Source organism: Scleropages formosus, chromosome 12 (genome assembly GCF_900964775.1).
Source record: "Scleropages formosus chromosome 12, fSclFor1.1, whole genome shotgun sequence".
In the NCBI taxonomy this organism is placed as follows: Eukaryota; Metazoa; Chordata; class Actinopteri; order Osteoglossiformes; family Osteoglossidae; genus Scleropages; species Scleropages formosus.
Window position 1 is genome coordinate 18,059,935 of NC_041817.1, and position 25,001 is coordinate 18,084,935.

At 41.7% G+C, this 25,001-nt stretch overlaps 1 protein-coding gene across 3 annotated transcripts in view; it reads left to right on the plus strand.

Moving 5' to 3' along the window:
- Nucleotides 1–2,939: 2,939 nt before the first annotated feature.
- The window catches only part of uggt2 (UDP-glucose glycoprotein glucosyltransferase 2), a 34,737-nt gene continuing 12,675 nt past the window's right edge, over nucleotides 2,940–25,001 (plus strand). For 2 of the 3 annotated variants that reach the window (XM_029256843.1, XM_029256844.1), the window contains exons 1-30: nucleotides 2,940–2,986; nucleotides 3,546–3,682; nucleotides 4,523–4,605; nucleotides 6,112–6,242; nucleotides 7,193–7,305; nucleotides 7,833–8,010; nucleotides 8,398–8,494; nucleotides 8,637–8,709; nucleotides 8,932–9,032; nucleotides 9,715–9,814; nucleotides 10,174–10,234; nucleotides 13,287–13,378; nucleotides 13,492–13,642; nucleotides 14,353–14,472; nucleotides 14,812–14,897; nucleotides 15,210–15,345; nucleotides 15,855–15,986; nucleotides 16,787–16,951; nucleotides 17,464–17,587; nucleotides 17,773–17,871; nucleotides 18,305–18,399; nucleotides 18,957–19,163; nucleotides 21,042–21,173; nucleotides 21,947–22,071; nucleotides 22,300–22,395; nucleotides 22,976–23,078; nucleotides 23,319–23,398; nucleotides 24,159–24,348; nucleotides 24,495–24,653; nucleotides 24,807–24,892. In XM_029256843.1, coding sequence (XP_029112676.1) covers nucleotides 2,963–2,986; nucleotides 3,546–3,682; nucleotides 4,523–4,605; nucleotides 6,112–6,242; nucleotides 7,193–7,305; nucleotides 7,833–8,010; nucleotides 8,398–8,494; nucleotides 8,637–8,709; nucleotides 8,932–9,032; nucleotides 9,715–9,814; nucleotides 10,174–10,234; nucleotides 13,287–13,378; nucleotides 13,492–13,642; nucleotides 14,353–14,472; nucleotides 14,812–14,897; nucleotides 15,210–15,345; nucleotides 15,855–15,986; nucleotides 16,787–16,951; nucleotides 17,464–17,587; nucleotides 17,773–17,871; nucleotides 18,305–18,399; nucleotides 18,957–19,163; nucleotides 21,042–21,173; nucleotides 21,947–22,071; nucleotides 22,300–22,395; nucleotides 22,976–23,078; nucleotides 23,319–23,398; nucleotides 24,159–24,348; nucleotides 24,495–24,653; nucleotides 24,807–24,892 — 3,476 coding nt within the window. In that variant the 5' untranslated portion in view covers nucleotides 2,940–2,962. The other variant, XM_029256845.1, reaches the window with a different exon arrangement.

A 25,001-nucleotide genomic window follows, 5' to 3' on the forward strand; every position in this document is an offset into this window, starting at 1 on the left:
TCCAGCGACATTCCGAGCTCTCGCATCCTTGTCACAAAGCAATTGAAAAGGGAGCAGTGAGAGCCACGTGTAATTAGCCAATCGTTAGGCTTGCGCGGACATGGCTCAGCCAATAGCGATTCACTTCACAGGGGAAACAACCAATGACCGCTCGATCAATGAAATAACACAAGACAACGCTGCTTTCAGTCAAAGAAAGGAAATGCGGGGACGCACCCAGCGCGGGCGAGGGATGCGAAGAAATGATGTAGGGGTGGGGGGTCCCGCTACAACGACGCTAATATGGACCGAATAATAAGTGTATTTTTGCGAAAGGACACATAGTAAGCGTGTGTTCCCATAAGAAATGGAAAACGTCGTTAATGGACCGAGCGTTGCCTGGTTTTGCGCCAGCTGCCAAGAACATAAACACGATTTAAACAAAATAGCAAAGTTTTTTCATTCATTGTTTTCATGATTTTTTCAGGGAAAAAAATAGGACACTGCGTGATTTTATGCAGTACATCACACATTTTGCGACGCAGGTGCGGACAATTTCATCAGTGATGTAACCTTGTGTCACTGGGTCTTTTCGGGTCTTCCAGACACCACGATCAGGGTGGATCAGAACCCAGCCTGTGAATATTAAGAAGCAGGATGTAATAATTGTAATACTTGGCCACATATCTTTGGGGGAAAGTGTCGTGTAACAACACGTGGTCAGTAATGCAAAACAACTTACAACTGCTTTTAGGACCCTCTGCACGATAGTTACAGCTATGGATTTTAAAGCCAGAGGGAAGACAACACTGTTACTCCTTTACATTTATATGACACTTTTCTCCAAAGAGAGTTGCAGTTATGTTGCATTTATACTAGTGGGCAATTTACTGGAGCAGTTACTAGAGTAAGTACCTTGCTCAGCTATACTACAGCAGCAGGTGGGATTTAACCCTGGATCTGTGGAGCCCAAGGCAGCAGCTCTAACCACTATACTACCAGCTGCCCTACTCATGCATAGACTGATTCCACTACCATCAACCGAATTATACTTCAGCATTGTCAATTTGATTGAAAGTCTGCCAGTATCATCAGCACCATGGACAGATCCCAGGTGACTGTAAAAAAGCAGTGTCATTCTGTTAGCATAAAAATCAATAAAAATGAACCTCATGGTACTTGTGCTTGTCTTGAAAACAGAAGTTTGCAAAGTCAGGTTATATTAACTAATTCATAGTTTTTGATGAATTAATTCACTCTTTAAAAAGACAATGTTCCAGACTTATCTTGCAAACTGGAAAATATTTCCGTTGTTACCAGCAGTTTGCCATACAATACAAAACTCTTGTTCATTAATCATTCACAAAGTTCTGCAATCAACACTGTGGCAAAAAAATTAAAATCTTGCTCAAATTTTGACAGTTTTCTGGAACAAATTTTGCACAGCGGTATAAAATTGATTTGTCTGGAATTACATTTTTTTTTCGCCACAGAAAGAAAATTTGTTCATTCACTTATACTCTAAAAACAGAAACATTTTCCCTCAAATGAAGTTTAATCTGTTTAGAATATCTTTAAATAATATTTTGCTCAAAATTAATTGCAATTAATTTTTACATCAATTCCAAAGATAAAATATTACTGGATATTAAGAAAGCTTCCAAATAAAGCAAGAAAATCCATCTCATTATCGCTAAATGCTTGTATAATATAGGGTCACCATGGCCCAGACCCATCTTGAAAGTATGGGAAGTGAGGCAGGATAAACTGTGGATAAGATGTCAGTACATCACATGGCACAAGAAAATCCCGTGTTTGATCTTGATCATAATAACAATTGTCAGTCAAAGGTCTGGATAAAACAAAGCGGCACATCTCCCAAGGAGATCTTTTAATACCCATAGTGATGGAAGCTCATAAATAGAAGAGGCACCAGGGACACAGTCTGGGAATAAAGTCTTGTTTTAATGGGATTCTCATTACTGTTACGCTGTACCACACTACAAGACACTGCAACTCCGTATCAGTGTAACACAGGGCAATACTCTAACACACCATATCACTGTAATACTGTAACATATAGCAACATCGTACATGTAACATAATACATCACTATAACCTTTTAACTGTAACACAATATAGTAAGTATATATCATTACAATACTATAAGACAGTTACGTTACACAATGCATCACTGTATTACTGTAACTGTGTAGCACATTGTAATTGTAACATACTCCAACTGTACAGCACTGCAGTACTGGAACACACTGTATCATTGTAGCCCTATACATAACTGTACAACACATTATAACTGTAAAACACTGCAAAACACAGTAATGTCGTAACACAATGTATCACAGTAACATTGCAACTGTTACCACACGGCACAATAATACCATTATGCACTGCAACATACATTAAAGCTGTAAAACAATGTAACACAGTAGCATCAAAACTGTAACACAATTTACCACATAGAATAGTAATACTATAATGCACTAAAACAGCCATATTGTAACACAAAGAATTGCAGTGACGTTGCAAATGTAACACAATAGAACATAATACGAGATCATACACTGTAAGTTAACACACAGTAATACTATGACACAATCCATCACTGTAACACTGTCTATTGAAACCACATAACACTGCAACTATGTAACAGACTTTAACGCTATAACACGCGCAGATGTAACACACTGTAACAGTACAACAGCAGGCAGCCCGTTACTTTATTACAAAGGAGTTTCATTATAGCTGCCTACATAAATGCCTGTGAGACACTGCAAACATCTGATAGAGAAACCTCGAATGAAATTATGTAATATTAAAATCCAGTTAAAGGCGAGAATAATTTTTGTAACACTTATCCACCATGGACGTTAATAAGAATAATGAGGTAAGGCTTTAGTGCCAGGGAACGTGAGTAATTGAGCGCTGTGATGTGCGGTTTCGGCTGCACCGTGAGGACCCCAAGATGGCCGCGGCCACCGTTACCGGGGTAAGCCCGCAGTTTCTCTCATTTAACGAGCTGCTCACGCCGGGATTCATGTTTGTATACATTTGTTGGTTGTCGCAAAATGGACTGAATCATAATTTTTCGTGCAGTTGCTCTTTTTGTTAGACTTTCTATGACGTAGAGTTGCCACGTTGAATAGACGAACAACATGATTCCTAACTAAGCAGTCAAAGGCGCATAAGTCATTTTTTGTGTCAAAATTTTAATACATCTGAAAGTTTCCCACAGCAGGCTGTGGAGGTATCAATATCTTGTTGTCCCGTGTGGCCAATGTGTGTGATCTCAAAGCACAGCGCGTCACTCCGCTACGTGGCAACGGCGTCCACCCGGACCACCGCCATGCATGTGTCGTGCTCTTTAGTTTGCGCTCACTCACTCAGTGAGTCACTGACGTGTGCAAGGAAAAAAAAAACAAAAAAAAAAAAGACCTCATCGTGTTCTTAACGAAATGTACAGAAATAGATTATGGCCCCCTCTAACTCCGCGAACTTTTCCCTTTGTGTCGTTGTGTTATCGTGTAAGTTAACTTTTTCTTCTGCAGCCCATTGCGGTGAGAAGAAGCGCGCTGCTCGTGCTCGCGCTCGCGCTGACGCTCCACCGCGCGCACGCGGCTGCCAAGGGGGTCTCCGCGAGCCTTAATGCTAAGTGGCCGGCGACCCCCTTCCTGTTGGAGACCAGGTACAGGGTGCATGACACGTTTCCGCGTTTTCCTGTCTCACTCATGCACTCTAATTTCTGTAAATTAATAATAATAATATAATAATAAGAATAAGAATAATAACTATTATTGTTGTTAATAATAAATATATAACAAATAAATAATTATTGTTACTATTATTGTTATTATTTTTATTAACAACAATTATTATTATATACAATTATAATTATATCCAATAATAATTGGTTAATTTATTCATATTTTTACTATATATTTATTGTTTATTCTTTAGAAATATGTTTATTTCTTTTTTAATAATAAAAATAAATCATTATTATTATTATTATTATTATTATTATTATTATTATACAGTAACCCACTCTAGTCAAACTAACTGAAAACTTGGCGATCATTTATCTGTTTATATAACCAGTCAGGTATGTTTTTACTGTGCGAGTGCAGGGCGAGTACCTTGCTCCACAATACTGTAGCGTAAGTAGGATTTCAGTGAACAATCTTCAGATTACAAACATCCTCAACTACTACAAAATTTGCTCCTTCGTATTATGAACGTTGTGTTCAAGACATTAACGTGTACAACTCATATGTACACATATTTACCCTTAGTCTTTGTGTGTAACTCCTGAGAACCATTTTTTTGTTCCCCCAGTACTTAAAAAGGTGTTACATTACTGAAAGTATAGTAGGATGTACCCTACAGACACATGAATTGATTTTATTGGAAACAAACTGGCATATTATTTAAAACAATAAAAAAAGTTACTGCATTACCAGTGTGTCTCGTCTATTAAGTGCATCAATCACAGCTTACATTTTATTTTTAATTTTATCTTGTTTAGCGAGTTCATTGCAGAAGATGGCAATGAGAAATTCTGGCAGTTTGTTGACACCGTGAAGGAACTGACTGTGTACAAGAATGGCGGTAAGTTTCAAATTGCTGTGTATGCTGGTATTGGAGATTGATTTTGGGGAAATGGCACAGCGTGTAAATTTGTGGCGCATGTTCATTTGCATTCAAATACTGTGTGGCGCGAGGAATATACTATCCTTAGCTGCTAAGAACAGCCGAAACCGGTGGCAGGAAGCTAGAAAACTATGTAGTGGGGTGTATTTTGGAAATTGTGCTCTTGGGTATATAGATGAATTCCATACAGAAACACTTTCATGAATGTTAAAATCAAATATTACATTGGGACAGCTGGTAATGTAGTGGTTAGAGCTACTGCTTCTGGATCCAAAGGTCGCAGGTCTAATCCCCACCTCCGGTTGTAGAACCCTTGAGCAATGTACTTACATTTACATTTATTCATTTAGCAGACCCTTTTCTCCAACGCGATGTACAGCTCAGCGAAAATACAATTTGTACTTACCCTAAATTGCTCCAGTAAAATTACCCAGCTGTATAAATGGGTAAATAAGTGTAATAACTTGTCAAAACTGTAACCTTAACATTGTAAGTCGCTTTGGTGGTCCCGCGCACGAAAAGTAAAGCACGGAGGTTCTCGGTTCTGGCTCCGTTGTGGTGGAATGGCCTCCCCATCTCACTCAGAACTGCTGAAACTCCGTCTACGTTCAGGAAGGGTCTGAAAACTCGCTTTGCCCAAGATCTCTCGAGCTCATGTATGGTGTAAATGTTCATGCATCGTAACTTTATGATCATCCCCAAATAAACCTTTACACAGCTGCTACTCCTGCATTGTATGTAAATGTTTGTATACCTTATAAAAAAAAAATTGTAGGAAGGTTATCAGGATTCATCTATCCTGCATTTTATGCACCTACGAGAGTGATAAACATCGGTACATCAAGTAGAAAGTAACAAACTAGGTTTACTTAAGAATCACAAGTCTGCAACTATGTCTCTTTCTCCTAATGTAATGCGCAAATTGTATTTTCTGTGAGCTGTACATCGCTTTGGAGAAAAGCATCTGCTAAATGATAAACGTAAATGGAAGTAGTGTTGGAATCTTACAGCTCCTGTGTAATTGGGTTCAGGCCTGGATTCATACGGTATCTGGCTCAAGTGCACGGAGTTTGCCTGTATTCCTCATGTCAGTGTGAGGTTCATCCAGGTGCTCCGGCTTCTTCTACCCAAATTTGTGTTTCAGTTGAATTGGTGTCTCTGAATTGCCTGCAGGATGTGTATTTGTGAATAAATGTGTGTATTTGTGTGGACTGGAGCCTCCTCTTAGGTTGTACCCTGCTTCACGCCCGCTTCTTCCAAGATCGGCTCTGGGCCACTGGGACCTTGCTTTGGTCAAACAGTTGCTGATAATAATTGAAGGAATGGATGGATGAATGAATGTAAAAGTTCCAGTACATTGAGATTTTTGAGTTGTGTCAAACTGTCCAGCAGTAACCCTCTACACCCCCCAAACAAACACCCCCAATGGGGTTTCTTCTTTCCGTCCTTCCTTCCTTCTTTCAGAGTCTGTTCGCTCTTATTACAACCTGATCATCAAGAAGGCTGCCCAGTTTGTGAGTGATTTGCAAGTGAGCCTCCTGAAATTTGCTCTGTCCTTGAGATCTTACTCGCCTACTGTCCACGCCTTTCAACAGGTAATACCCCTGGTTCTTCACCATTCCTCCTATGTGTTCAGGTGGCCATTGTGGAGGATTGCTAGGAAGCAGTATTTAAATTCTTATCGTATATATTTGTATGCATGAGGGGAAGTCTCGAACAGGTGAGCTGCATATTGGTCGTATGCGGGAATTTTGTAGCATAGATAGACTGTGGGTAATTCATGAATGCAGTCACAGCCTGCTGGAGCAGTCCTGCAGTAATACATTAAAGTTTGTCAACATGCTGCTTAACATGCAGGGAATGACGAATGAAGGAAGGCAACAGGCTTGTTCAACAGGAGGAATTTAAATCTCCTTTCGTATCTACTTTTGGGCCACAGTCTGGAGAGCTATTTATTCTGTCTGCCACATGAGTTAAGTAGGAACAGGGTAGTGTGTTTTCTCTGCTAAGTAGTAATTTTCAGTAATTTACCCATCTTCACTTCGTGGCTGTAAAGGAAAACCCTTCCTTTCTGCTTTAAAGAAATTGGGCCCTCAAACAAATGTAATTTCTTCTGGCTCCTTGGGGTTTTGCTGTGACACGTTAAGGTTTCAAGATGACATTTATATTAATGTGTTCACGTGGCTGTGAATTTTCTGCAGGAGGCTATGTTTTGATGAATCACGGGGACCTTTAAAGACAAGTAAATATGTTTGTTTTATAGGCGTTGATGGAGTTTTATAGCCAGGATTTATATCAGTGAAAGGGATGGTGTTTTGTGGCTATATTTATTATGATATCCAAACTTCTGGGTGTTTCCTAAGTTTTGCAGAGTATCCAGCATGGTCATTTGGGAATGTTCAGATGTAGGGTGCTGGATTTGATGCAGCGCTTTTGTTGATCTATTAGTTTTAAAAGCACGTGGGCCTCAGGGCAAAGTGGCTGATAAACCGGGTTGATGGTGGTATGCTTCTCCATGCTTCTCCATGCTTCTCCATTCCTACAGATAGCTAGCAATGAGCCCCCACCTGAGGGCTGCTCCGCCTTTGTGGTCATCCATGGCCACCACGCCTGCAGCACCAAGGATGTGAAGAAGCTCCTGAAGACGGCATTAGACAGGTAACTCTCCAAACACTTGTTCTAGATGCAGTTGTGGACCTTCTGCATTTTAAAAGGTTTCGTTGGCTCAAGATATAACAATGCTGTTGTTCCTACTACAAGAGACTGAGGCTTAATTTCAGTAGATGCAGTTTTAATAGGTGCATTTCTCCGATTATGTACTTTGATTTCAGTGTCGCTTTGGTCAAGGTCATTACTAAGGCACATCAAAATACTAAATTAAGTATTGTATTTGTGGGTATATTTTGCTGGCTGTAATTTGCAACTTTATATACGAGTTATAAATTGTGGGGAAAAAAAAACTTGATCAGTTGAAAAATATTGGGGTTGCTGGAACCACTAGGTATTGATAAGTGTGTTCCCACATCTTCAAATAATGCAACGCCATATCAAAGAGTTCATAATGATATGAAAAGCATTTCATCTGCATCAGAATTGAGTTGTTTGACATATTCATGCAGGGGCCTTTGAATCAAACATTGAGTAATTTAGCTAAGCTCTGTAAATGTATGTGACCATCTCCCCAGGCCAAGGCCGTACCTGTATAAAAGTGATCACAAGTACCCTGGAGCCAATTCCACCGATGTCCCGGTTGCCATTCTTTATGCGGAAATTGGCACAAAGAAGTTCAATACCCTGCACAAGGTGCTGTCTGAGAAGGCTGATGAAGGCAAACTTACCTATGTACTGCGCCACTTTGTCAAGGTAGGTGGTTGAAGTTTTAAAACTCTAATGCTTTTTGCTTTTGTTTCTGATGTCGAGTTCTGAGGTGGTAAAGTCTGACAGCAGTACTCAGTCACACTTCCCACTAACCGTTTAAACAGGGCAAAACTATTGTGGAGCGTAGCCTCACTATCGAAATGTAACTTTTGCATGTGTTTTGGGCCTGTTTACATCGTTAGGGAGACACAGAGCCGAAAGCATCAAGTCTTCTTGACTCGTTAAAGGGGCAGCAGAGGTCGCGGTGATTCATTATTGTACTTGAACTGATCAGGTATAAGGCTGCCAAGTTTGCTGTTTTTTCCAAAGTCGGTTCTATGTCGAGTTAATTAATTGTGGTACTCGCTCCTTGTGTTCGGTTCTTTGTTGCAGGAGACAAAGCCAGAGAAGTTGCGTCTTTCTGGCTACGCTGTGGAACTGGCCATTAAAAGCACAGAGTACAAAGCTGTGGATGACACGCGGGTCAAAGGTGTCTCTTTATTTCTGTGCTGTGTAGACAAGGCAGCACAATCAGAATCTTCATTCCAGCTTCTTTCTTCTCCCTATATATTTTGTGCAGTGCAAGGCTGGTGATCCCATTATTGACAGATTTTCATGTTTATCGACTTCAGATGCCAAACCTACTGTGACTGCGGAGGAAGATGATGATGATGAAGTTCAGGGTTTTCTGTTTGGGAAATTGAAGTGAGTCAGCAGCCCAGTTAGGGACTTAAAATCTGTTTAATTCCATTTCAGGGATTGACCTGCCTCTAATAAGAATATAAATATGGATGTCACAATGACATCCCTGTCAGTATGGGCAGGGTGAAGACTTTACACTGCAGCATCAGGTAGGAAAAGGAGGCAAAATGACTTTTGCTAGACAAATGCAGAAAACAGACAGGAGAAACTTTTGTTCTCTCATAGGAAATCGTATCCGGAGCTGCAGGATCATCTCATAGATCTCCAGAAACACCTGCTGGAGAGCAGCAATGACATGGCACCACTCAAAGTGTGGGAAATGCAAGGTAGTCTTTACTCCATCAATTTTGCACAGTGTCTTTCTTTAAAAAAAAAGGCCTGAAATTCCCAGTGTGTTGTTCTGGGGTTTTTTTGAGCTCATTAATCATTTCATGATTTTGGCAGGTCGATCACTTCTAGGTAGATTCACCACTTTTTCAGAATTTCTTCATTTTATAAGTATGGCTCTGATCGTGCTTTGGAGACATAGAGATGACTGTGTAACCCTGTCCTGACCGAAAGACTTCAACAACTTTTCTCTGGAGTTCTTCAGAAATGTCCTTTGAGCGTGGCATGATGTACCTTTAAGAATCTCTGGTTTGCCAATTTGGCATTTGCTAATAATTGTTTCAGTAACAAACTATATAGAACGGGCCTACATCAGGCCTGATTGTATTCAAACAGATGACTGTAAACTACCTCCTAATTAGGTTTATTAAATTTAGGGGTTAATTACTGTTTTCATGCCTTTAACTGAAAATTTGTCTTCCACACCAAGCAAATGAATAAAACAATACTGATATATATATTTTTTGTTTCAGACTCTGTTTGTATAGTGTTATAACTCAAAATGGTTTGCTATGCAGATTATGGAATTTAATGTTTAGCTTTTCACAGCACTGTATATGGACCGCGTGTGCCAAAGCAGAATGGAGAACACGATATTCACTTTTTTCCCGTCCTTCACAGACTTGAGCTTCCAAGCAGCCTCCAGGATTATGTCAGCGTCAAAGTTTGATTCACTAAAACTGATGCGAGACGTCAGCCAGAACTTCCCCATCAAGGCCAGGTGAGAAGAGGAGAGACAAGATTTGGTGACTCTGAGTTCCCAGCTGCTGTCCTTGTGTCCTGTAAGAGTGTGTGTATCCTGTGTGCACGCTCTTCTCAGTTGGTGGTATTGTCAAGCACCAGCAGAATGCGGTAAAGCCCAGTAGTTCTCAGTGGTTCTCTTTTGCCGCGTGCAATACGCAGGGTGTGGTGAGAAATGGACCAGAACTGCTGACTTAGCGCCACACCACTAGGCAACTGTCAGCTGCAGATGTATGATCTGAAGGGCAGTAGATTTGGGAAATTAAAACTGGATTTTTGCTGTCCAGACTGGGATGGGGGAAAAGCTGATGGTGACCGTGAATTTTATATTCTCCACAGATCGCTGACGAGAGTGGTGGTAAACCATGAAATGAGGAAGGAAATTGAGGGAAATCAGAAGGTGGGATTTTTGTCAGTTTTCCATTTTTCTCTTGACAAAGAGGCTAGCTTAATGAGGTCTGATGAGATTTCCCCCAGTCCCCTGGTTAGTACATTTTTGGTTTCTAGCAGTCAGGTGGTGTTTTTCACACAATTACTGCATTTATAGTTTTCTGATGATGCAAAAATTGGAGAACAAATAAAATACATTCAGTATCAAAACATTACAGGGGTCATTAGTACTTGTGTAACTTGTCTTCTGCATGTGTTTGTTGTATAAATCAAAATTCTTTTAAAGAGAGTAATTTTTAGCACTGTGGTAGAACACTTTCTGTGTTTGATTCGGATCAGTATTGTTTCAGAACAGTATTGTTGAAATGAAATGCTCTCCAATAATCACAAGTACATGGTTTCATTCATGGTTTGCACTCTAACATAGTGGGATCACGGGATTGTATTTGCAGTGTAGTCCTTACCTTTTTCGGGATCACATATATTTCTTACTAAGTGTTACACTGACATTGCATATCCTACTTTATGAAATTTATACTGTAATACTGGAGGTCTGGGGAGGTGCCTGTTTGAAAATGTGTTTCTAATGTGTAGGAGTAATGGGAGTTGTATAGGAATAAATAGAACAGCATAAGTATCAGTCCCACTTGAAGAAAAAGTCAAAATTAATCATGTTCTAATAAAACAAAGAGAAAGGTACATGGTGTCTCTGTACAGACTGCAGCAGAAGGCCTGATAGAGCTTTGCTGTAGCCATTAAGGCCTTCGCTTTAAAACCTTGCTTTAAAAGAGATTTGCTGCCGTCCGAATTTCCTCCGGCAGCCTTTAGCTGTTTTGTATTAGGAACAAGAAGCGATCATCGATGCAATCATTTCTTTTGTTCAGTGCCGCCTCTGAGGGTTTTTTGGCTGAAAGGCTGGGTCTGTAACCAAGTAAACACGAGGCAGCTGTTTGTCTGAAATCACTGCTGCTGTTCACCGAGCAAAAGCACATTCCAGCCACAACCTGTCGATGGCTGAATATATAGAGTGAATTTTTTTACTGTAGTGTGTGTTTCACAACTAGGAGTAGATGGACTGGTGTTAGAACTGCAACCAGCATTTTATCTGCAGGTTCTTGCTTCTGTGCTTGTCACAGTTCCCAGACTTTCTCCGTACTTGGGGGAGGAATCAGATCACAGATGAAAACAAAATGCCAAAAATGTTATTGTCAGCACCCAGTGCTGACTGCTCCGTCTGTTTGGTCTTCAGCAACTTGTGTAGAGATCCATCACAACGTGGATAAGACGGATTACATTTTGTCATTGCGACAGTAGATATTTTTTTTTAGCTTTGGCACTGATGAATGACGCGTGCCAGTAGGGCACTTCTTCTGTTTTGTACGTAGCCAAATTAGAATAGAAAATAATGTCAGGCTTTGCGTCTTTGCGTACACGGAGATAAAAGGCAACTCTAATAGTAATAGGTATGAAGCCGGTTGCTGGCATTGACTACATTTCCCAGCATACCCTTGTGAATACATGAGCAGCAGCAGCGCTGTAAGCTTTCCAACTGCAGCAGTGCTATCCGTTGTCATAATCGGATCCTTGGCAGACTGTGTGCCCCCTGGAGGTGTCACTGCATTGTGATGACTCATCTGTGTTAATTAAGCTTTGCACGGCTGGAATGGATTGCAGGTACAATATGTGGCTAAAGATGAGCTCTAACCATCACTGCCTCTTAAGTGACACTGTGGAGCTGGAGCTGTGTGTGTGTGGCCAGCCCTCCCCCCCCACCCTCTATAGCTCAGGCTGTCTGTGGTTCAGAGCCCATTATTGCAGTCGAGCTTCTCCAGATGGGCTCTTTTTTTAGCTGTGAAAGAGTTGGAAAAACATAAGGGCTTTATTGCACAATTCCTGTGAAGGTACTTTGTGAAGTGTACGCCTTAGAAACTCGACAAAAATAGCAGCAGTAATCTAATGCTGTTCCAGATGTTGCTCTTAACCCAGAGGTCTGGTGTTCACGTCAGGGAGTGCGGCTGTAGGATAAATATACAGTGATGATGTGCGTAGAAGGTGGGTCTCTTGTTGCCCATCAGCCCTTTTATGTTTGCCAGTGTAATTGCACAAATCCATTGGTAGGGTGTGTGAGTGCTGATACATGTGTATATATTTGTGAAATATTACTTTACGTATCAGTCAAAGTTTGAGCACGTTCACTTGAAATTATTTATTTATTTTTTTAATTGACAGTTTTTTAAAGCTTTTAAAGCTGTTCAGGTCATTAATTTGAGCTCTCCTTTGCTTTCCTTCTTCACTGTGTAGTTGTCCTGCAACTTTGAGTTGTGTGTTGGGTGGTATCTTGCTAAAGAATAAACTGCCAAACCAGCTGTAACCCCAATGGATTGGCAACCCTCTTAAATGCGCTATGATATCCATGCTGTTTGAGGCTGCCATATAAAGCAGCTCTAGATCATGACACTGCCTCATCTGTGCTGGGCAGTGGGCGTCACACAGGCACAACTCATGCGCTGCCACTCTGTGTCTTACACATAGTTGGTGGTTGAACCCAAATATTTCAAATTTTGACTGATCCGTTCATAAGGCTCACTTTCATTTCTTAAAGGCTCTGTGTCTGTTTTTGGCGCAGACAATTTTGGTTTCAATTAGCTGTACTTGAACTTTTGACCGCTACTGACAAGTGAAATCAGTACTCTTCTTAACCACTAATTCTCTTTCAAAAAAGCTAAATTGGGAGAGTGAAATCTCTCGGTATACTGTTTATTTAAACTTCAGCAGCTTAAAAGAAGGTGGAAGGAGAGCAGTTTTGGAGGTTTATCTTCTTTAAAAAAGATTCCTCTGCGGTTTTTCAGAAAAGGAGGGTTGCACAATGTCTTTTTCATTGTGCAGAAAATTATGGCAGTATCTGCTAAGCAAATGTGTACTGCAAAATTATCCTTTGTTTAAAAAGCTCTTTTGTTTTCCTCATAGTGGGTGTTATTCCGTTGCTTAAATAAAGAGCTGATTGTGATATCGGGAGAAGTGGCCTCTCACATTGCTTGAACTGATCACTACACTTTATCCAGGTTCTGAGCGAGACCCTGGGGATTCACCCGGGAGAAGCTGGTCTGTTTATCAATGGACTCCACATCGATCTTGACGTCCACACCCCCTTCAGGTAGGACTCGTGCCTTGACGCCTTTCAGTTCCGTGTACCTGTGCCAAGTGACCCAACCTCAGGCTTTGACAGCAAGCAGCCTGTGTTCACCTGCATGACCTGTACTTCCACAGCATTTTGGACACTATCAAGGGAGAAGGAAAGATCTTGGAAGGCCTCCACAACCTGGGAATCAAGGGGGAGGAGCAGGCAAAGTTTCTCCGCTTACCTGTGCATCCCATAGAGGAGAGCTATGCTCTCGACATCCGCAATCCTGCAATAATGGCGAGTCTGCAATTTGCTTTACTTTAACTGATGCCACACCTCAGTTTCTGTAGGACTAGGTGTTGATCTGCCACTGTTCTTTTCATATAGAAAATAATGCAAGTTTAAGGCTCTAAAAGAGGTGCTTTCTGATGAGCAGAAGTGTCTGTTGTACTCTCATCCTCCTGATATCGATGATGAAGACAAGCAGCTGCAGGGGCTTTTGGGAGGTGTTGTATTTGTCTGGTTAGATATTGGTCTGATCCTGGGGCCAAGACCATTGCTCTCCCATGTTAGTGGCTAGTGAGAGGTTTGTTATCATGGATTCTTTCTCTGCGGAAACATATTGACTGGTTTTCTGAGCTGCTGTCTGCCCTTCCAGCTCAGGGCCCTTTGCTCACTGGGGTCAGGTGGATACTGTGTGCTTGTTGTTCTTCATGCCAAAAAAGTGGCTGTCTGAAGGTTCTGCATCTCATTGATATTTACCATAGCAGCTATTATGAATATCATTTCAATTACTCAGAGTGCTGTGGTGAGACTGAAAGTATCGTTCTGTGCCGATATCTGTTAATTATGTTTCTAATTATATAAGTATTATAAGTGTTCCCCAGGAGACCAGAAGAACATTACAAAGTAATGCTGCTGCTCTACAGCAGTGCTTGGAGCTTTTTACTGCGGTCTCAGGCGGACTGCAGTATAGGTCACTGTGGCTTTTGTCTCCTCATATCCAGTGGGTCAACGACATTGAGATGGATCACATGTATCGCAGCTGGCCCTCCAGTAGCCAGGAACTTCTCAGGACCACCTTCCCAGGGGTGATCCGCCAGATACGACGGAACTTCTTCAACTTGGTGAGTCAGAATAGCTTGGGCTATTACTCAGACTGAAGTGTCGTTCCTTTACAGAGTAAAACTGCAGTGTCACAAGAGCTGTTTTGACAAAATGCTGTAGACTTGGAGAGATGGATGACGAATAATACGCACTTCTCCGAATCGAGATACATCTTTGCATTACAGCACATTTGCTATTTAGACAGGGCAATGCTTTATACAGAACTAATATCTACAGCAGTGTAACAGCAAGTTTAACAGTAGCAGATCTTCGTTTTTGAGGTTAGTATAGTCCTGCGTTTTGCCGTTCTCAATCCCAACTGAATTCGACCCCACCCCTCTTTGTCACTCGGCATCCAGGTACTCTTTTTGGATCCGTGTCATGAGGACAGTGGAGAGCTAGTGAAGCTCGCGGAACTCTTCTATTCACACACAATCCCACTCAGGTAAGCTGCAGGATACAGTAACTCCCTGGGTTTCCTCCAGTGTCAGTGTGGCACTTATGGGTTCTTGTCAGAAGCAGTTTAATTGAAAGACTGGCACAAATGTAGCGCTGTTTGTGTATGTCTGTTTAGCATGCATACATTTTCATTCGGCTCATATTCATGGAGATTTTAAGCTTTTCCAGATAGGGTCAAACATATTTAAACAGAACGACCTGGTTGTTCTCTGTCACTCAAGGTCGTTATAGGAACATGTCCAGTGTTCTTGTCCAGAGTTCTCTCTCCACTCTTTTTGACTTGTCTCCTGTCTTCCAGAATAGGGTTTGTATTCGTGGTCAACATGGACGACCGTGTTGATGGGACCATTGATGCGGGAGTGGGTTTTGTCAGAGTGCTGAACTACGTGACTGAAGAGTATGACTTTGCACAAGCCTTTGCATCCATGGTGTCTGTGGGTATCACATACATTTAGAGTTTATATTTTGAGTTTTATGCCCATTTTCTATTTATGCAGTCTTAAGGGACCATTTAAGCAAAAAGCATATAACCAAAAATGAAAGCTCAGTTTGGAATTGGTATCACTAGGAATGGTGATCAGTATCAATTGTAATAACAGTATTAGTTGTAAACTGGTCTCGGGGCTCATTGACTATGCTGCAAAAATGTATATTCTTTATATATATATATTCAAGTGTTGTAAATAATCTTTTGAATTTATAGATCTTTTTAACATGCAAGTTTGTTTTTTTTTTTTTTTTTTTTTTTACTTTAGTTAGAAGAATTTTCACTTAAGTTCTTGTCTGCCCTGAGGGTGCTTTTATAATCTTTCTCCTTCCACTTGGAGCGGGCGTGATTGATGACAGCCGACCTCGTGGTCAAGGCCCGGGTTACTTGCTGGATACTTTGAAGTTTCACGGAACGATATTATAGTCTTGCTGACCGTCGTCTTGCATCTTACAGATATACAAAAAAGTGGAGGAGGGACAGGTGCTGTCTGCTGGTGATGTGGCCTCCTACCTCAAGAAAAAATTCCCTAAAGCCAGTGTTGCCAAAATCCTCGGACCTGACTCCATCTATGATGACAAGAGAAAGGTAGAGCCGTTTGTCAAGTTGGCTATATTAAGCTTTTCTTTATTATGAGCGACAGTTTGTCCAGTGTAGGTTTGCAGTGGTGCCGAACCTGTCCTGAAAGCATAGGACATGAGGCAAGGGACACGCTAGACAAGACCTCAGTTAGTTAACCCACACACCTACTCATTTGCTCACATAGTTATGTACAAAGGGCACTTTGCAATCTATTTACAAGAAATTTCTTTAGACATGTGGAAAAAAACCAGACCACCAGGAGGAAGCGCACACAGATATCCTGGCTCTGCCAAGATTCACGTTTTGATCCATATCTGAACCTGATCATGAGCTGTGATGCAGTAGCACTACCTGGTGTGCCTCTATACTGCCATTCATTAAACCCAAAGAAATATAATGCATAACATATTAATAGATAAATATTACATTGCTTTTGATGCTTTTTGAAATAAAACGATAATTAAAGAATCCAGTCAGTCAGAGTACGGGTAACCCATAAGGAAGTGTTTCGTTTCCTCTTTGTAATTAATTGATAATTTATTCACGCATTAATGCCTTTGTTCAATTACCCCTAATGCAGCAAGAACATCAGTTGTAATGGCTTGCTGAGGGATAATGTAATGGACTGGTACAGAGAGGGATTGAAACATAGCTGACAAGCATCATTAGAGCAAGAGTGTGTTTGACTGAATAGCGTAGAGGGATGACTGTGAAATAGAGTTGAATGGAGTTTACTGTTGGCCTTGAGTGGTCTGGCAGATTGTCCTTAGTGAGTACCTAGCTGAAGTGTGTGTCTGTGTGACTAGGCTGGAAGAGCGTTTTACAGGAAGACTGGGCTGGGGTCCCTGCCTGTGGCTCTCTTCAATGGGGTCCCGCTCAGTAGTGAAGAGATGGACCCTGAGGAGCTAGAGACTGTTTTGCTTCAGCGCATCATGGACAGCACCTCCTTCTTCCAGAGGGCCGTCTTCATGGTAGGGTTCCTGGGTGAAAGCAGCCTAACAGTTTGAATGCTTTGTTCTTATTTTCTTTGCTGTCACCTTGTACTGCGGTATTCTCTTGGCTTGATGTCCATTACCCATCATGAATGAGATACGGCCAAACTGACAAGCTGGAGATGTCATGAGTGGTCACACTGCACAATTCAGGATGTCTGAAATCACCTTAACTGGATAAGCACTCCACACAGGCCTGTTGAAAGACTTTAGAATCCCTTGGAGGGATAGGCAGCTCCTGGTACTTAGACCACAAGAGGTTTAATTTTTTCCCAGTTTGTTTTCCTGGTAGTATTTTATTTTCCTTTTCTCAGGGTCCATTTGGCTTATTTCAGAACAGCAGGGTAACAAGCTGCTTTCTGTGTTTATTTTATTTTTCCTCTTTTTTTAATTAATACTTATGCCAAACATACATGCTCTTTTGATCAGTGTGGTTTTGTTGAGAAGAGTACTTTATAAAAGCTTATTAAATATGTGACTCTTATGACCAGGGCCAGTTGACTGATGACATGGATGTGGTGGAGTTCCTCATGGAGCAGGCCAATGTGGTGCCACGAATCAACCCGCTTGTCCTAAGTCCACTCAGAAGGTACCTGGATTTCACTTCGTCCCCAGGTAATGGATGGAGACACTGACTTAACCTGTGTGGTATTGAGAAGCAGTACACTTAAAATGCCACGTCTTAACATTTCAGAAGCATTTAGTTGCAAAATTGTATGTAGATCTGTCAGCTACACTTAGCAGTACTAAAAGGGATCAGTCACAAGCTGTGATTTTGACTGGATTCTATGTATTCTTAGTTGTTGACGACTGGAAGGACCCAAACACATTCTCCTACCTGGATTCCAGAGACCAAAGTGCTGTCATCGCCACCAGAGTGAAGTACATCAGTAAGAGTGGTGAGCAGTATTGCCTTTGTCCTTTTCTAAGTCATTCAAAGCTGAACCCACCAAGCAAACCTTCCAGTGCTGGGATATATGTAGGTGTCTTGCCTGAATCAGTCAAATGTTTCCTGATTTTAAAGCTGTGTGCTTGCAGTAGAAAAGCTTGGCCTTGGTACTGCCAGCTAATTTACATTGTTAAATGTTAAGCTTGATAAATAATTATAGCATTATGATTTAGTTGGATTTGGTTTCTAGAGCAGTTGATTGCTGATAAAGGTGTCCAAATAGAGCATGTACCTTCATAATGATAAATTGAAAACTGCATTTTCACTTTGAGAGCACATCTTTCTTTAGTCATCAGATAGCAGCAAGAGCTCCTGTCCTGTGTCCGTCAGCCGGTATCGAGAATGACAGATGTCGTAGCACATTAATATCCTTTTCTCTCCAGATGAGGATACCATCTATGGAGTGACCATCTGGGTGGTTGCAGACTTTGACTCGGCCCCAGGCAGGCGACTGCTGCAGGCTGCTCTCAAGCACATGGTGAGTTGTGGTGAGAAACTCAGGTTCTGTTCAGGCCCTTTAAGAAGCTTCATCTTCTGAACTCACATTGAGGGTCATCCTAATAGTGCTGGGTGGGAGAGTAATTTAACAGAGCCAGCATACTTGTCTTCCTTGAGTCTCACACTGCTGGGGATATTGGAGCATAGCAGCCTCCTCCTGTGAGTTTAATAAGTATGTCTGCTCAGGAGGGGATTATAGCCAATTCATACAGTTTACAGTGACATCTGGAAAAATTGAGCTGTAGAGTATGACTTGGAGGAGATGTGTGGTAAGACACTAACGGCATAGATAATGAATGACTTAAAGACTACACTTGTGCTAGTACTTCTCAAGTAAAGCTATATTTCCTGAATTTCCTGAGGAAAAAAAAATACTTTGCAACCAAAGTTCATCAATTGAACTTCATGTGATGTACTGTGTACCCTGCATTTTGTCCCCATGTGTTTGACATGGTTCAGATTTCTATGGCATTTCTACTGTTGATGGTCTCTGATTGTGAACGTGAAGGCAGCTCCATTCTCTGGTGTTCCTTGCAGAAGTCCAGCCCTAATGTGCGTGTCGGCGTGATCAGCAATGCAGGTGCCAAGCTGACTGAGGTCAACACGGTCATCACACGAGCTATCTGGGCCTCACTCCACACACAGAGGAGCAAGGAAACATTCAGCTTTTTGCAGAAGATCCTCAAAGAGGAGAATACCAAGCAGCTTGACCAAGGAGCCAAGATGAGGGATTTTCTGGTGCAGGTGGGGCTGTCTGTTGAATAACACTATTAAATTATACTGTATGGTATAAAGAATTTTCAGCAGGAACGTAAACTGAACGTCCAATCAGAAATGTGTTGCCTTGCCTATGATTGTAAAAGCCTAGTAGCATGCTCTGAAACCAGAAAATAGGGCAACTACTGTTGTTCAAAGCTGATTCTTAGACTCACAGATGTTAAGGCTAAGTGGAGGCAAACAGTTGTTGTTATTATTGTTATTGTTGTTATTGTAATTTGTGTTCAACTGATGCTTTTGTCTGAGGCGATTTACAGTGCTAGATGGTGAAGCGCGTACAACCGTTTACGCATTTTTACTGCGGCTGCAGGGCAACCACACGCAATCATTCACTTACACAGTTACATGCTGCAGACAAGTTAAAGTCAGCAGTCCATGTAAGTCTTTTGAATGTGGGAGGAAATTGGAGCATCTTGAGGAAACCTATGTGAAAACAAGGGAGAACATGTAAACTCTACACTAAATCAGTTTCAAACCCACATCCGAACCTAGAGCTGCGAACACCAGCGCGACTTGCACCCGCAGGGAATTTGGTTTTGTCACCCATGTGACACAGCGTGATGGCCTGCGTCTCATATATTTGAGCACTTCGCTTTGTGTGTCTCTGGGCTTCTTTACTGACAGAGATTGGGAATCTGTTTCTTTAGCGATTTGATTTGGGTTATTCGAGCCTCGAGACTATTGAGTTCACTTCAGTGGTAATGATCGGTGTGGAATTTCTGGGGGTGGAGAGCTCATGTGTGGTGATCGCAGAAACCCATGATGAAGGATGGCTTGAAATATTCTGAGGTTCATTATAAATGTGGTCCTGCATTTCGTATGGCAGGAGAAGGGGGAGTGCTGGGGTAACAAAAAATCAGTATGCTGCAGAACATATGCAGCTGTCAAAAGTGACTGTGCTTGATTGGTTTAAAAGAGACAGTTTTAATTAAAATGGTAATGCAGTCCTATGCAATACATAATCATTGATTAATTCTATCTGACTTTGAAACTTCTGCAGCTTTGCTGGCTTCACCCTCCCCTCCTCCCCACCACAGATGAAATATTTACAACCACTCGGCAGCTTTAGCATTGGAATTTTGAAGCGATTTGTCAATAAAGGCATTTCCTTTCTGTTTATGTTATGCCAGGCTCTGTGACCTGGGCTTGCAGTTTGACGTTTGGCTGTCACAGTAAAACCCTTACTGGTGCACATCTTTAATTATGCTGGTCTTTAATCACGCCTGCCCAAGACACCCTGGTGCACATTATGTTACATTTATGCATTTGGCAGGTGGTTTTCTCCAAAGTGATGTACAATTTAAAGCAAATAAAAGTGGATTCCACTTCATGCAAGTCTTGCATGCAAACACACAATGATATACATACAACATACAAACACAATTATCGCACTGTTTCTTAGTCTGATGCCACAGTTTTGGTAGCACACATTATTTAAGTAGCCACCTATAGAAGTAAAGTAGAAATAGCAAAATGTATACATAAAGTAACAGGTTGTGATGAACTAATTGACAAAGCTGTCAGAAGCTCTGTTGGAAAATGCATCTGAAAAAGATGAGTTCTGAAATCCTACTTGAATTCTGGAAGGGAATCAGCAGTCCTGAGTGAAAGGAGGAGTTAATTCTACCATAATCTGTGAGCTTTTGTTTTTGGACCCCTTGTGAGAAGCATAAACAGGTGGTCAGACATGGAAGAGAGACATTAACCAGATTCTTAAACTTAATGTGGAGAGCCACAGGAGGCCAGTAGTGAGAGATAAGACAGGGAAACACACAGGAACACTTTGGCATATCAAAAATAACTCCTGCTGGGGCTTAAGCTGCATGTTCCCTGTTCTTGCTGCAGGGCATGAACAGTGACACCTTCGAGAAGAAGTACAACACCATAGGTGTGGAATTTCTGCACAGCCAGCGCCTCTTCTGCCAGAATGTCCTCAAGCTGACATCTGGACAGCAGGCCGTGGTCATCAATGGCAGGGTGAGTAGGGGTGGGTGGTAATTCTCCTCTGTAAATTATTAATAATTTGAAAGTGGATGAAGGCTTGATGAAGATGTGCAAAATAATTAAACATTGCATGCCTGATTTCATTTGCATCTTTAGACCCTGTATGTCATGCACATCCTGTAACAAGCATGTAACAGTAATTCCTGATATCACAGGATGTACTGATGTGTCACAGTCAACACTAAACAGGAAAGTGCAGTATACATTTTATACTTTTACACAAAATAGAAGCTCATATAGGCTCGTGTGAATAACTGCTGATGTTTTGTCCATGTGCAGAACAAGACTAGACTCTTTCGGTTTCAAGTCAATAGTTGCTAGTACTAGTCAATAGTTTGAGTATACTTGGTGGAAAGTAGTTTATTCTCCATGGGGCATTAGGTGAACAAGTTTGTGCAGGAAATTGGCTGACTGATTTGTGTCTTCTGCAGCAATTCCCAGAAATGTATGGCACTTCTGGTTGCTTTGCTTTCACAATTCGGTCCAGTTTGTCCCATGCAACCATGCACAGGTTACCCAGGTGTGCTCAGACATTTTAATAGTACTGTATGTCATATCAGTACTCATATGTGTTACATTAAGCAGAAGCGGTATCACGTTGGCCTGTCGTCTCATAGTTGACTTGAACGCAATGATTTGCCTTTGTTTTTGCTGCTTGGGTTTGATTCTTGTTGTTTCTGCAGTATGGTAATTTGTAATAAAGAACAGGCATTCTTTTGGCATTCTGATCTTTGTTGAATTGTTAGATTCTGGGGCCTTTTGAGGAGGAGTTTGAACTAGAGGACTTCCACCTGCTGGAGAAGATCACTCTCAGCGCTTCAGCTGAGAAGATCAAAGGGATGGTCAAATCGATGGGACTGATGGCAAAGCAGTATGTTCAGATGCCTGTGTCCTCACTACTTAACTCTTTATGAATGTGACATGGTTATTGCCTCATTCTAATGATACTTTATATGACAATTAATGACTTTATTGTACCATTTGGCCATATGACCCTTGACAGGAGGCTTGAAACTATTTAAGAGGTGGGAGAAGGGACAAGAAAGGTAGACATAAAAAAAATGTGGTAATTGCTCAGCTAACCTTTGTCTGAACACAGGGCCAGTGACCTGGTTATGAAGGCACATGCTCTGCTGACAGCTGCCCCCAGAGTTGAATCCCGAAGGGAAGTTAAGTTTCCCAAAGACAAACTGAGGTGAGCTGAAGGAGTTCTCTCTAAATAATGGGTGGTATGGTGGCACAGTGAGTAGCGCTGCTGCCTCACAGCGCCTGGGTGGTGCGAGAGGACGTGGGTTCGATCCCCGCACAATCTGTGTGGAGTTCGCATGTTCTCCCCGTGTCTGCATGGGTTTCCGCCGGGTGCTCCGGTTTCCTCCCACAGTCCAAAGACACGCTGTTCAGGTTCCCCTATAGTGTGTGAGTGACACAGAGAGAGTGTGTTTCACTGATGTATGGATGAGTGACCCAGTGTAAGTAGTGTATTTAGCAGTGTAAGTCACCTTGGTGAATAAGGTGTGTGGGCTGATAACACTATGTAGAGTTCATTGTAAGTTGCTTTGTAGAAAAGCGTCTGCTAAGTGAGTAAAAGTAAATGTAAATAAACATGGCTATGTAGAAAGCCATGGTTTATTTTTGTGAGCAGTCGTTAGTTAAAGTAGTTGGGTTTCCCCCATACATGGACTGATTTTGGGCTGTTCTCATTCTTGTGTGTGCTTCACTGTGTTGCTTATTGTACGTTCTGACTCCTGTGACTCCCCTCTATCTGCTCTTCCCAGTGTACTCCATCTCTCTCCTCGACCAGATGAAGTATTCTATGATGTGGTGGCCGTTGTGGACCCTCTAACGAGAGAGGCCCAGAAGATGTCTTCTCTACTGATTGTAAGAATTTTCTTTCTTTTGAACGCCAACTATGTCACTCAGACCATGAAGATGTTCCTTCTTTTGGCAAAGATCCAAGCACAACACGAAAGCTGCACATCCATTCACAAGGACATGGACACATTTTAGAATTATAATGCCAACCACCAAGAGATAAACGTCGAGTTAGGTACACCTATGTAAGAATTAGGTTATATAAATCTGTATTGAATACAGCTGTATGCTTTGTACCATCTCCAGGTGCTCAGCCAAGTGATTAACATGAAGCTCCAGGTTTTCATGAACTGCAGGGCCAAGCTCTCTGAGATGCCCCTAAAAAGGTGAGGTTACTCTGCTTTGTGAGATTTTCGTAGCCTAGCCCACCTTTTTGCTTGTCTGCACATCTCATGTTGGTTTGGGTTCCGTTTAATGTTCATGGGCAACAACTCTCAGCCCAAATAAAGAAACATAACAAAGGAAAACTGTGCAGCTATATCTTAATTCACGCACGTTCCAGTTTACGTCTTATTTATAGTAACCGTTTTCTTTGTTGTTCAGTTACTCTCCATTATTACAAGTGTAGGAAAAGCATCATTCTTCACTGTTCTTCAATTACATGTATGTTACATTTATTTATTTTGCTGACACTTTTTATGAAAATACAATATTATACTCAAGGAAACTGGCAGGGGGTGGGATTCAAACTTGGACGCTTTAAGTGCATGACAGCAGCTCTAAACACTATCCTATCTTCTGCCCTGAGATGATAATAAACATTATGACACATTTTTTTTGAAATGCAAAAGGTGTTTTCCAGTGAATTGGATTCTGAGACCCCAGAAATAACAAAAATAATAAGTTATTTCAGGCAGCAATACATAAACCAGTTGCATTCTTGGAGTAATATTTTTAAGCCCTGCTTCTGGCTGCTGCTGTTGTGTTGTAGATCATTTTTCATAAAGGTGCTTATAGAATTTGGTGAGACTCATATGAATATTAAATATTCCTGAATGTGAAATTTGTGTGCTGACTGTGCAAGACATACTATAATTTCTTAAAACACAGCAAGGTACAAACATTCTTCCTCCATCTCTCCCCCAGTTTCTACCGTTTTGTTCTAGAGTCAGATGTTATGTTCCTGGCCAACGACACTGTGTCCCCTGGTCCATTGGCCCGCTTCACAGAGATGCCCGAGTCACCCCTCCTTACGCTTAACATGATCACCCCTGAAAGCTGGATGGTTGAGGCTGTCCGGAGCTCTTATGACTTGGACAACATTCACCTTCAAGAGGTGTGGAAGTACAAGTCTCTAACTTTTAGTCTTCAGAAAGGTGTACAAATCGCACTGTGCACTTTTATGAAAAACTCTAAGGAAAAAAAGAAGTGTTGACAACCCTTTTGTAACTCTTTATGTTTATGCTGTTAATTTGCCCTCAGGTGAGCAGCGTGGTAATGGCCGAGTACGAACTGGAGTATCTGCTTCTGGAGGGACACTGCTTTGATCAGTCAACAGGACAGCCACCCCGTGGCCTGCAGTTCACCCTGGGGATGACTCGTGATCCCCTTATGCAGGATACTATTGTCATGGCTAACCTGGTAAGCTCCTCGCTCCTTCCAGCCTCCAGAAACCCATCTACTGGGCACAGGTTTGGGACCACTGTCACCGGTGACCCTGTCCCGTGATTAGCAGGCAGCTTAGCCTTGTGTAATAAAGGCTGATGTGACATGACCTTTTTCTGTGGACAACAGGGCTACTTCCAGCTGAAGGCCAACCCTGGAGCTTGGATACTGAAACTGCGCAAGGGGAGGTCTGAAGAGATCTATCAGATCCTTGCGTGAGTTTCTTGTAGTCCTGATATCTGTGTTTGACAGTGGGCAGCTGACATTTCAAGTCTTTTGTCTGCTGCGGTAAGGATTTCAGGGTAACTTGCATGAGATGAGCTT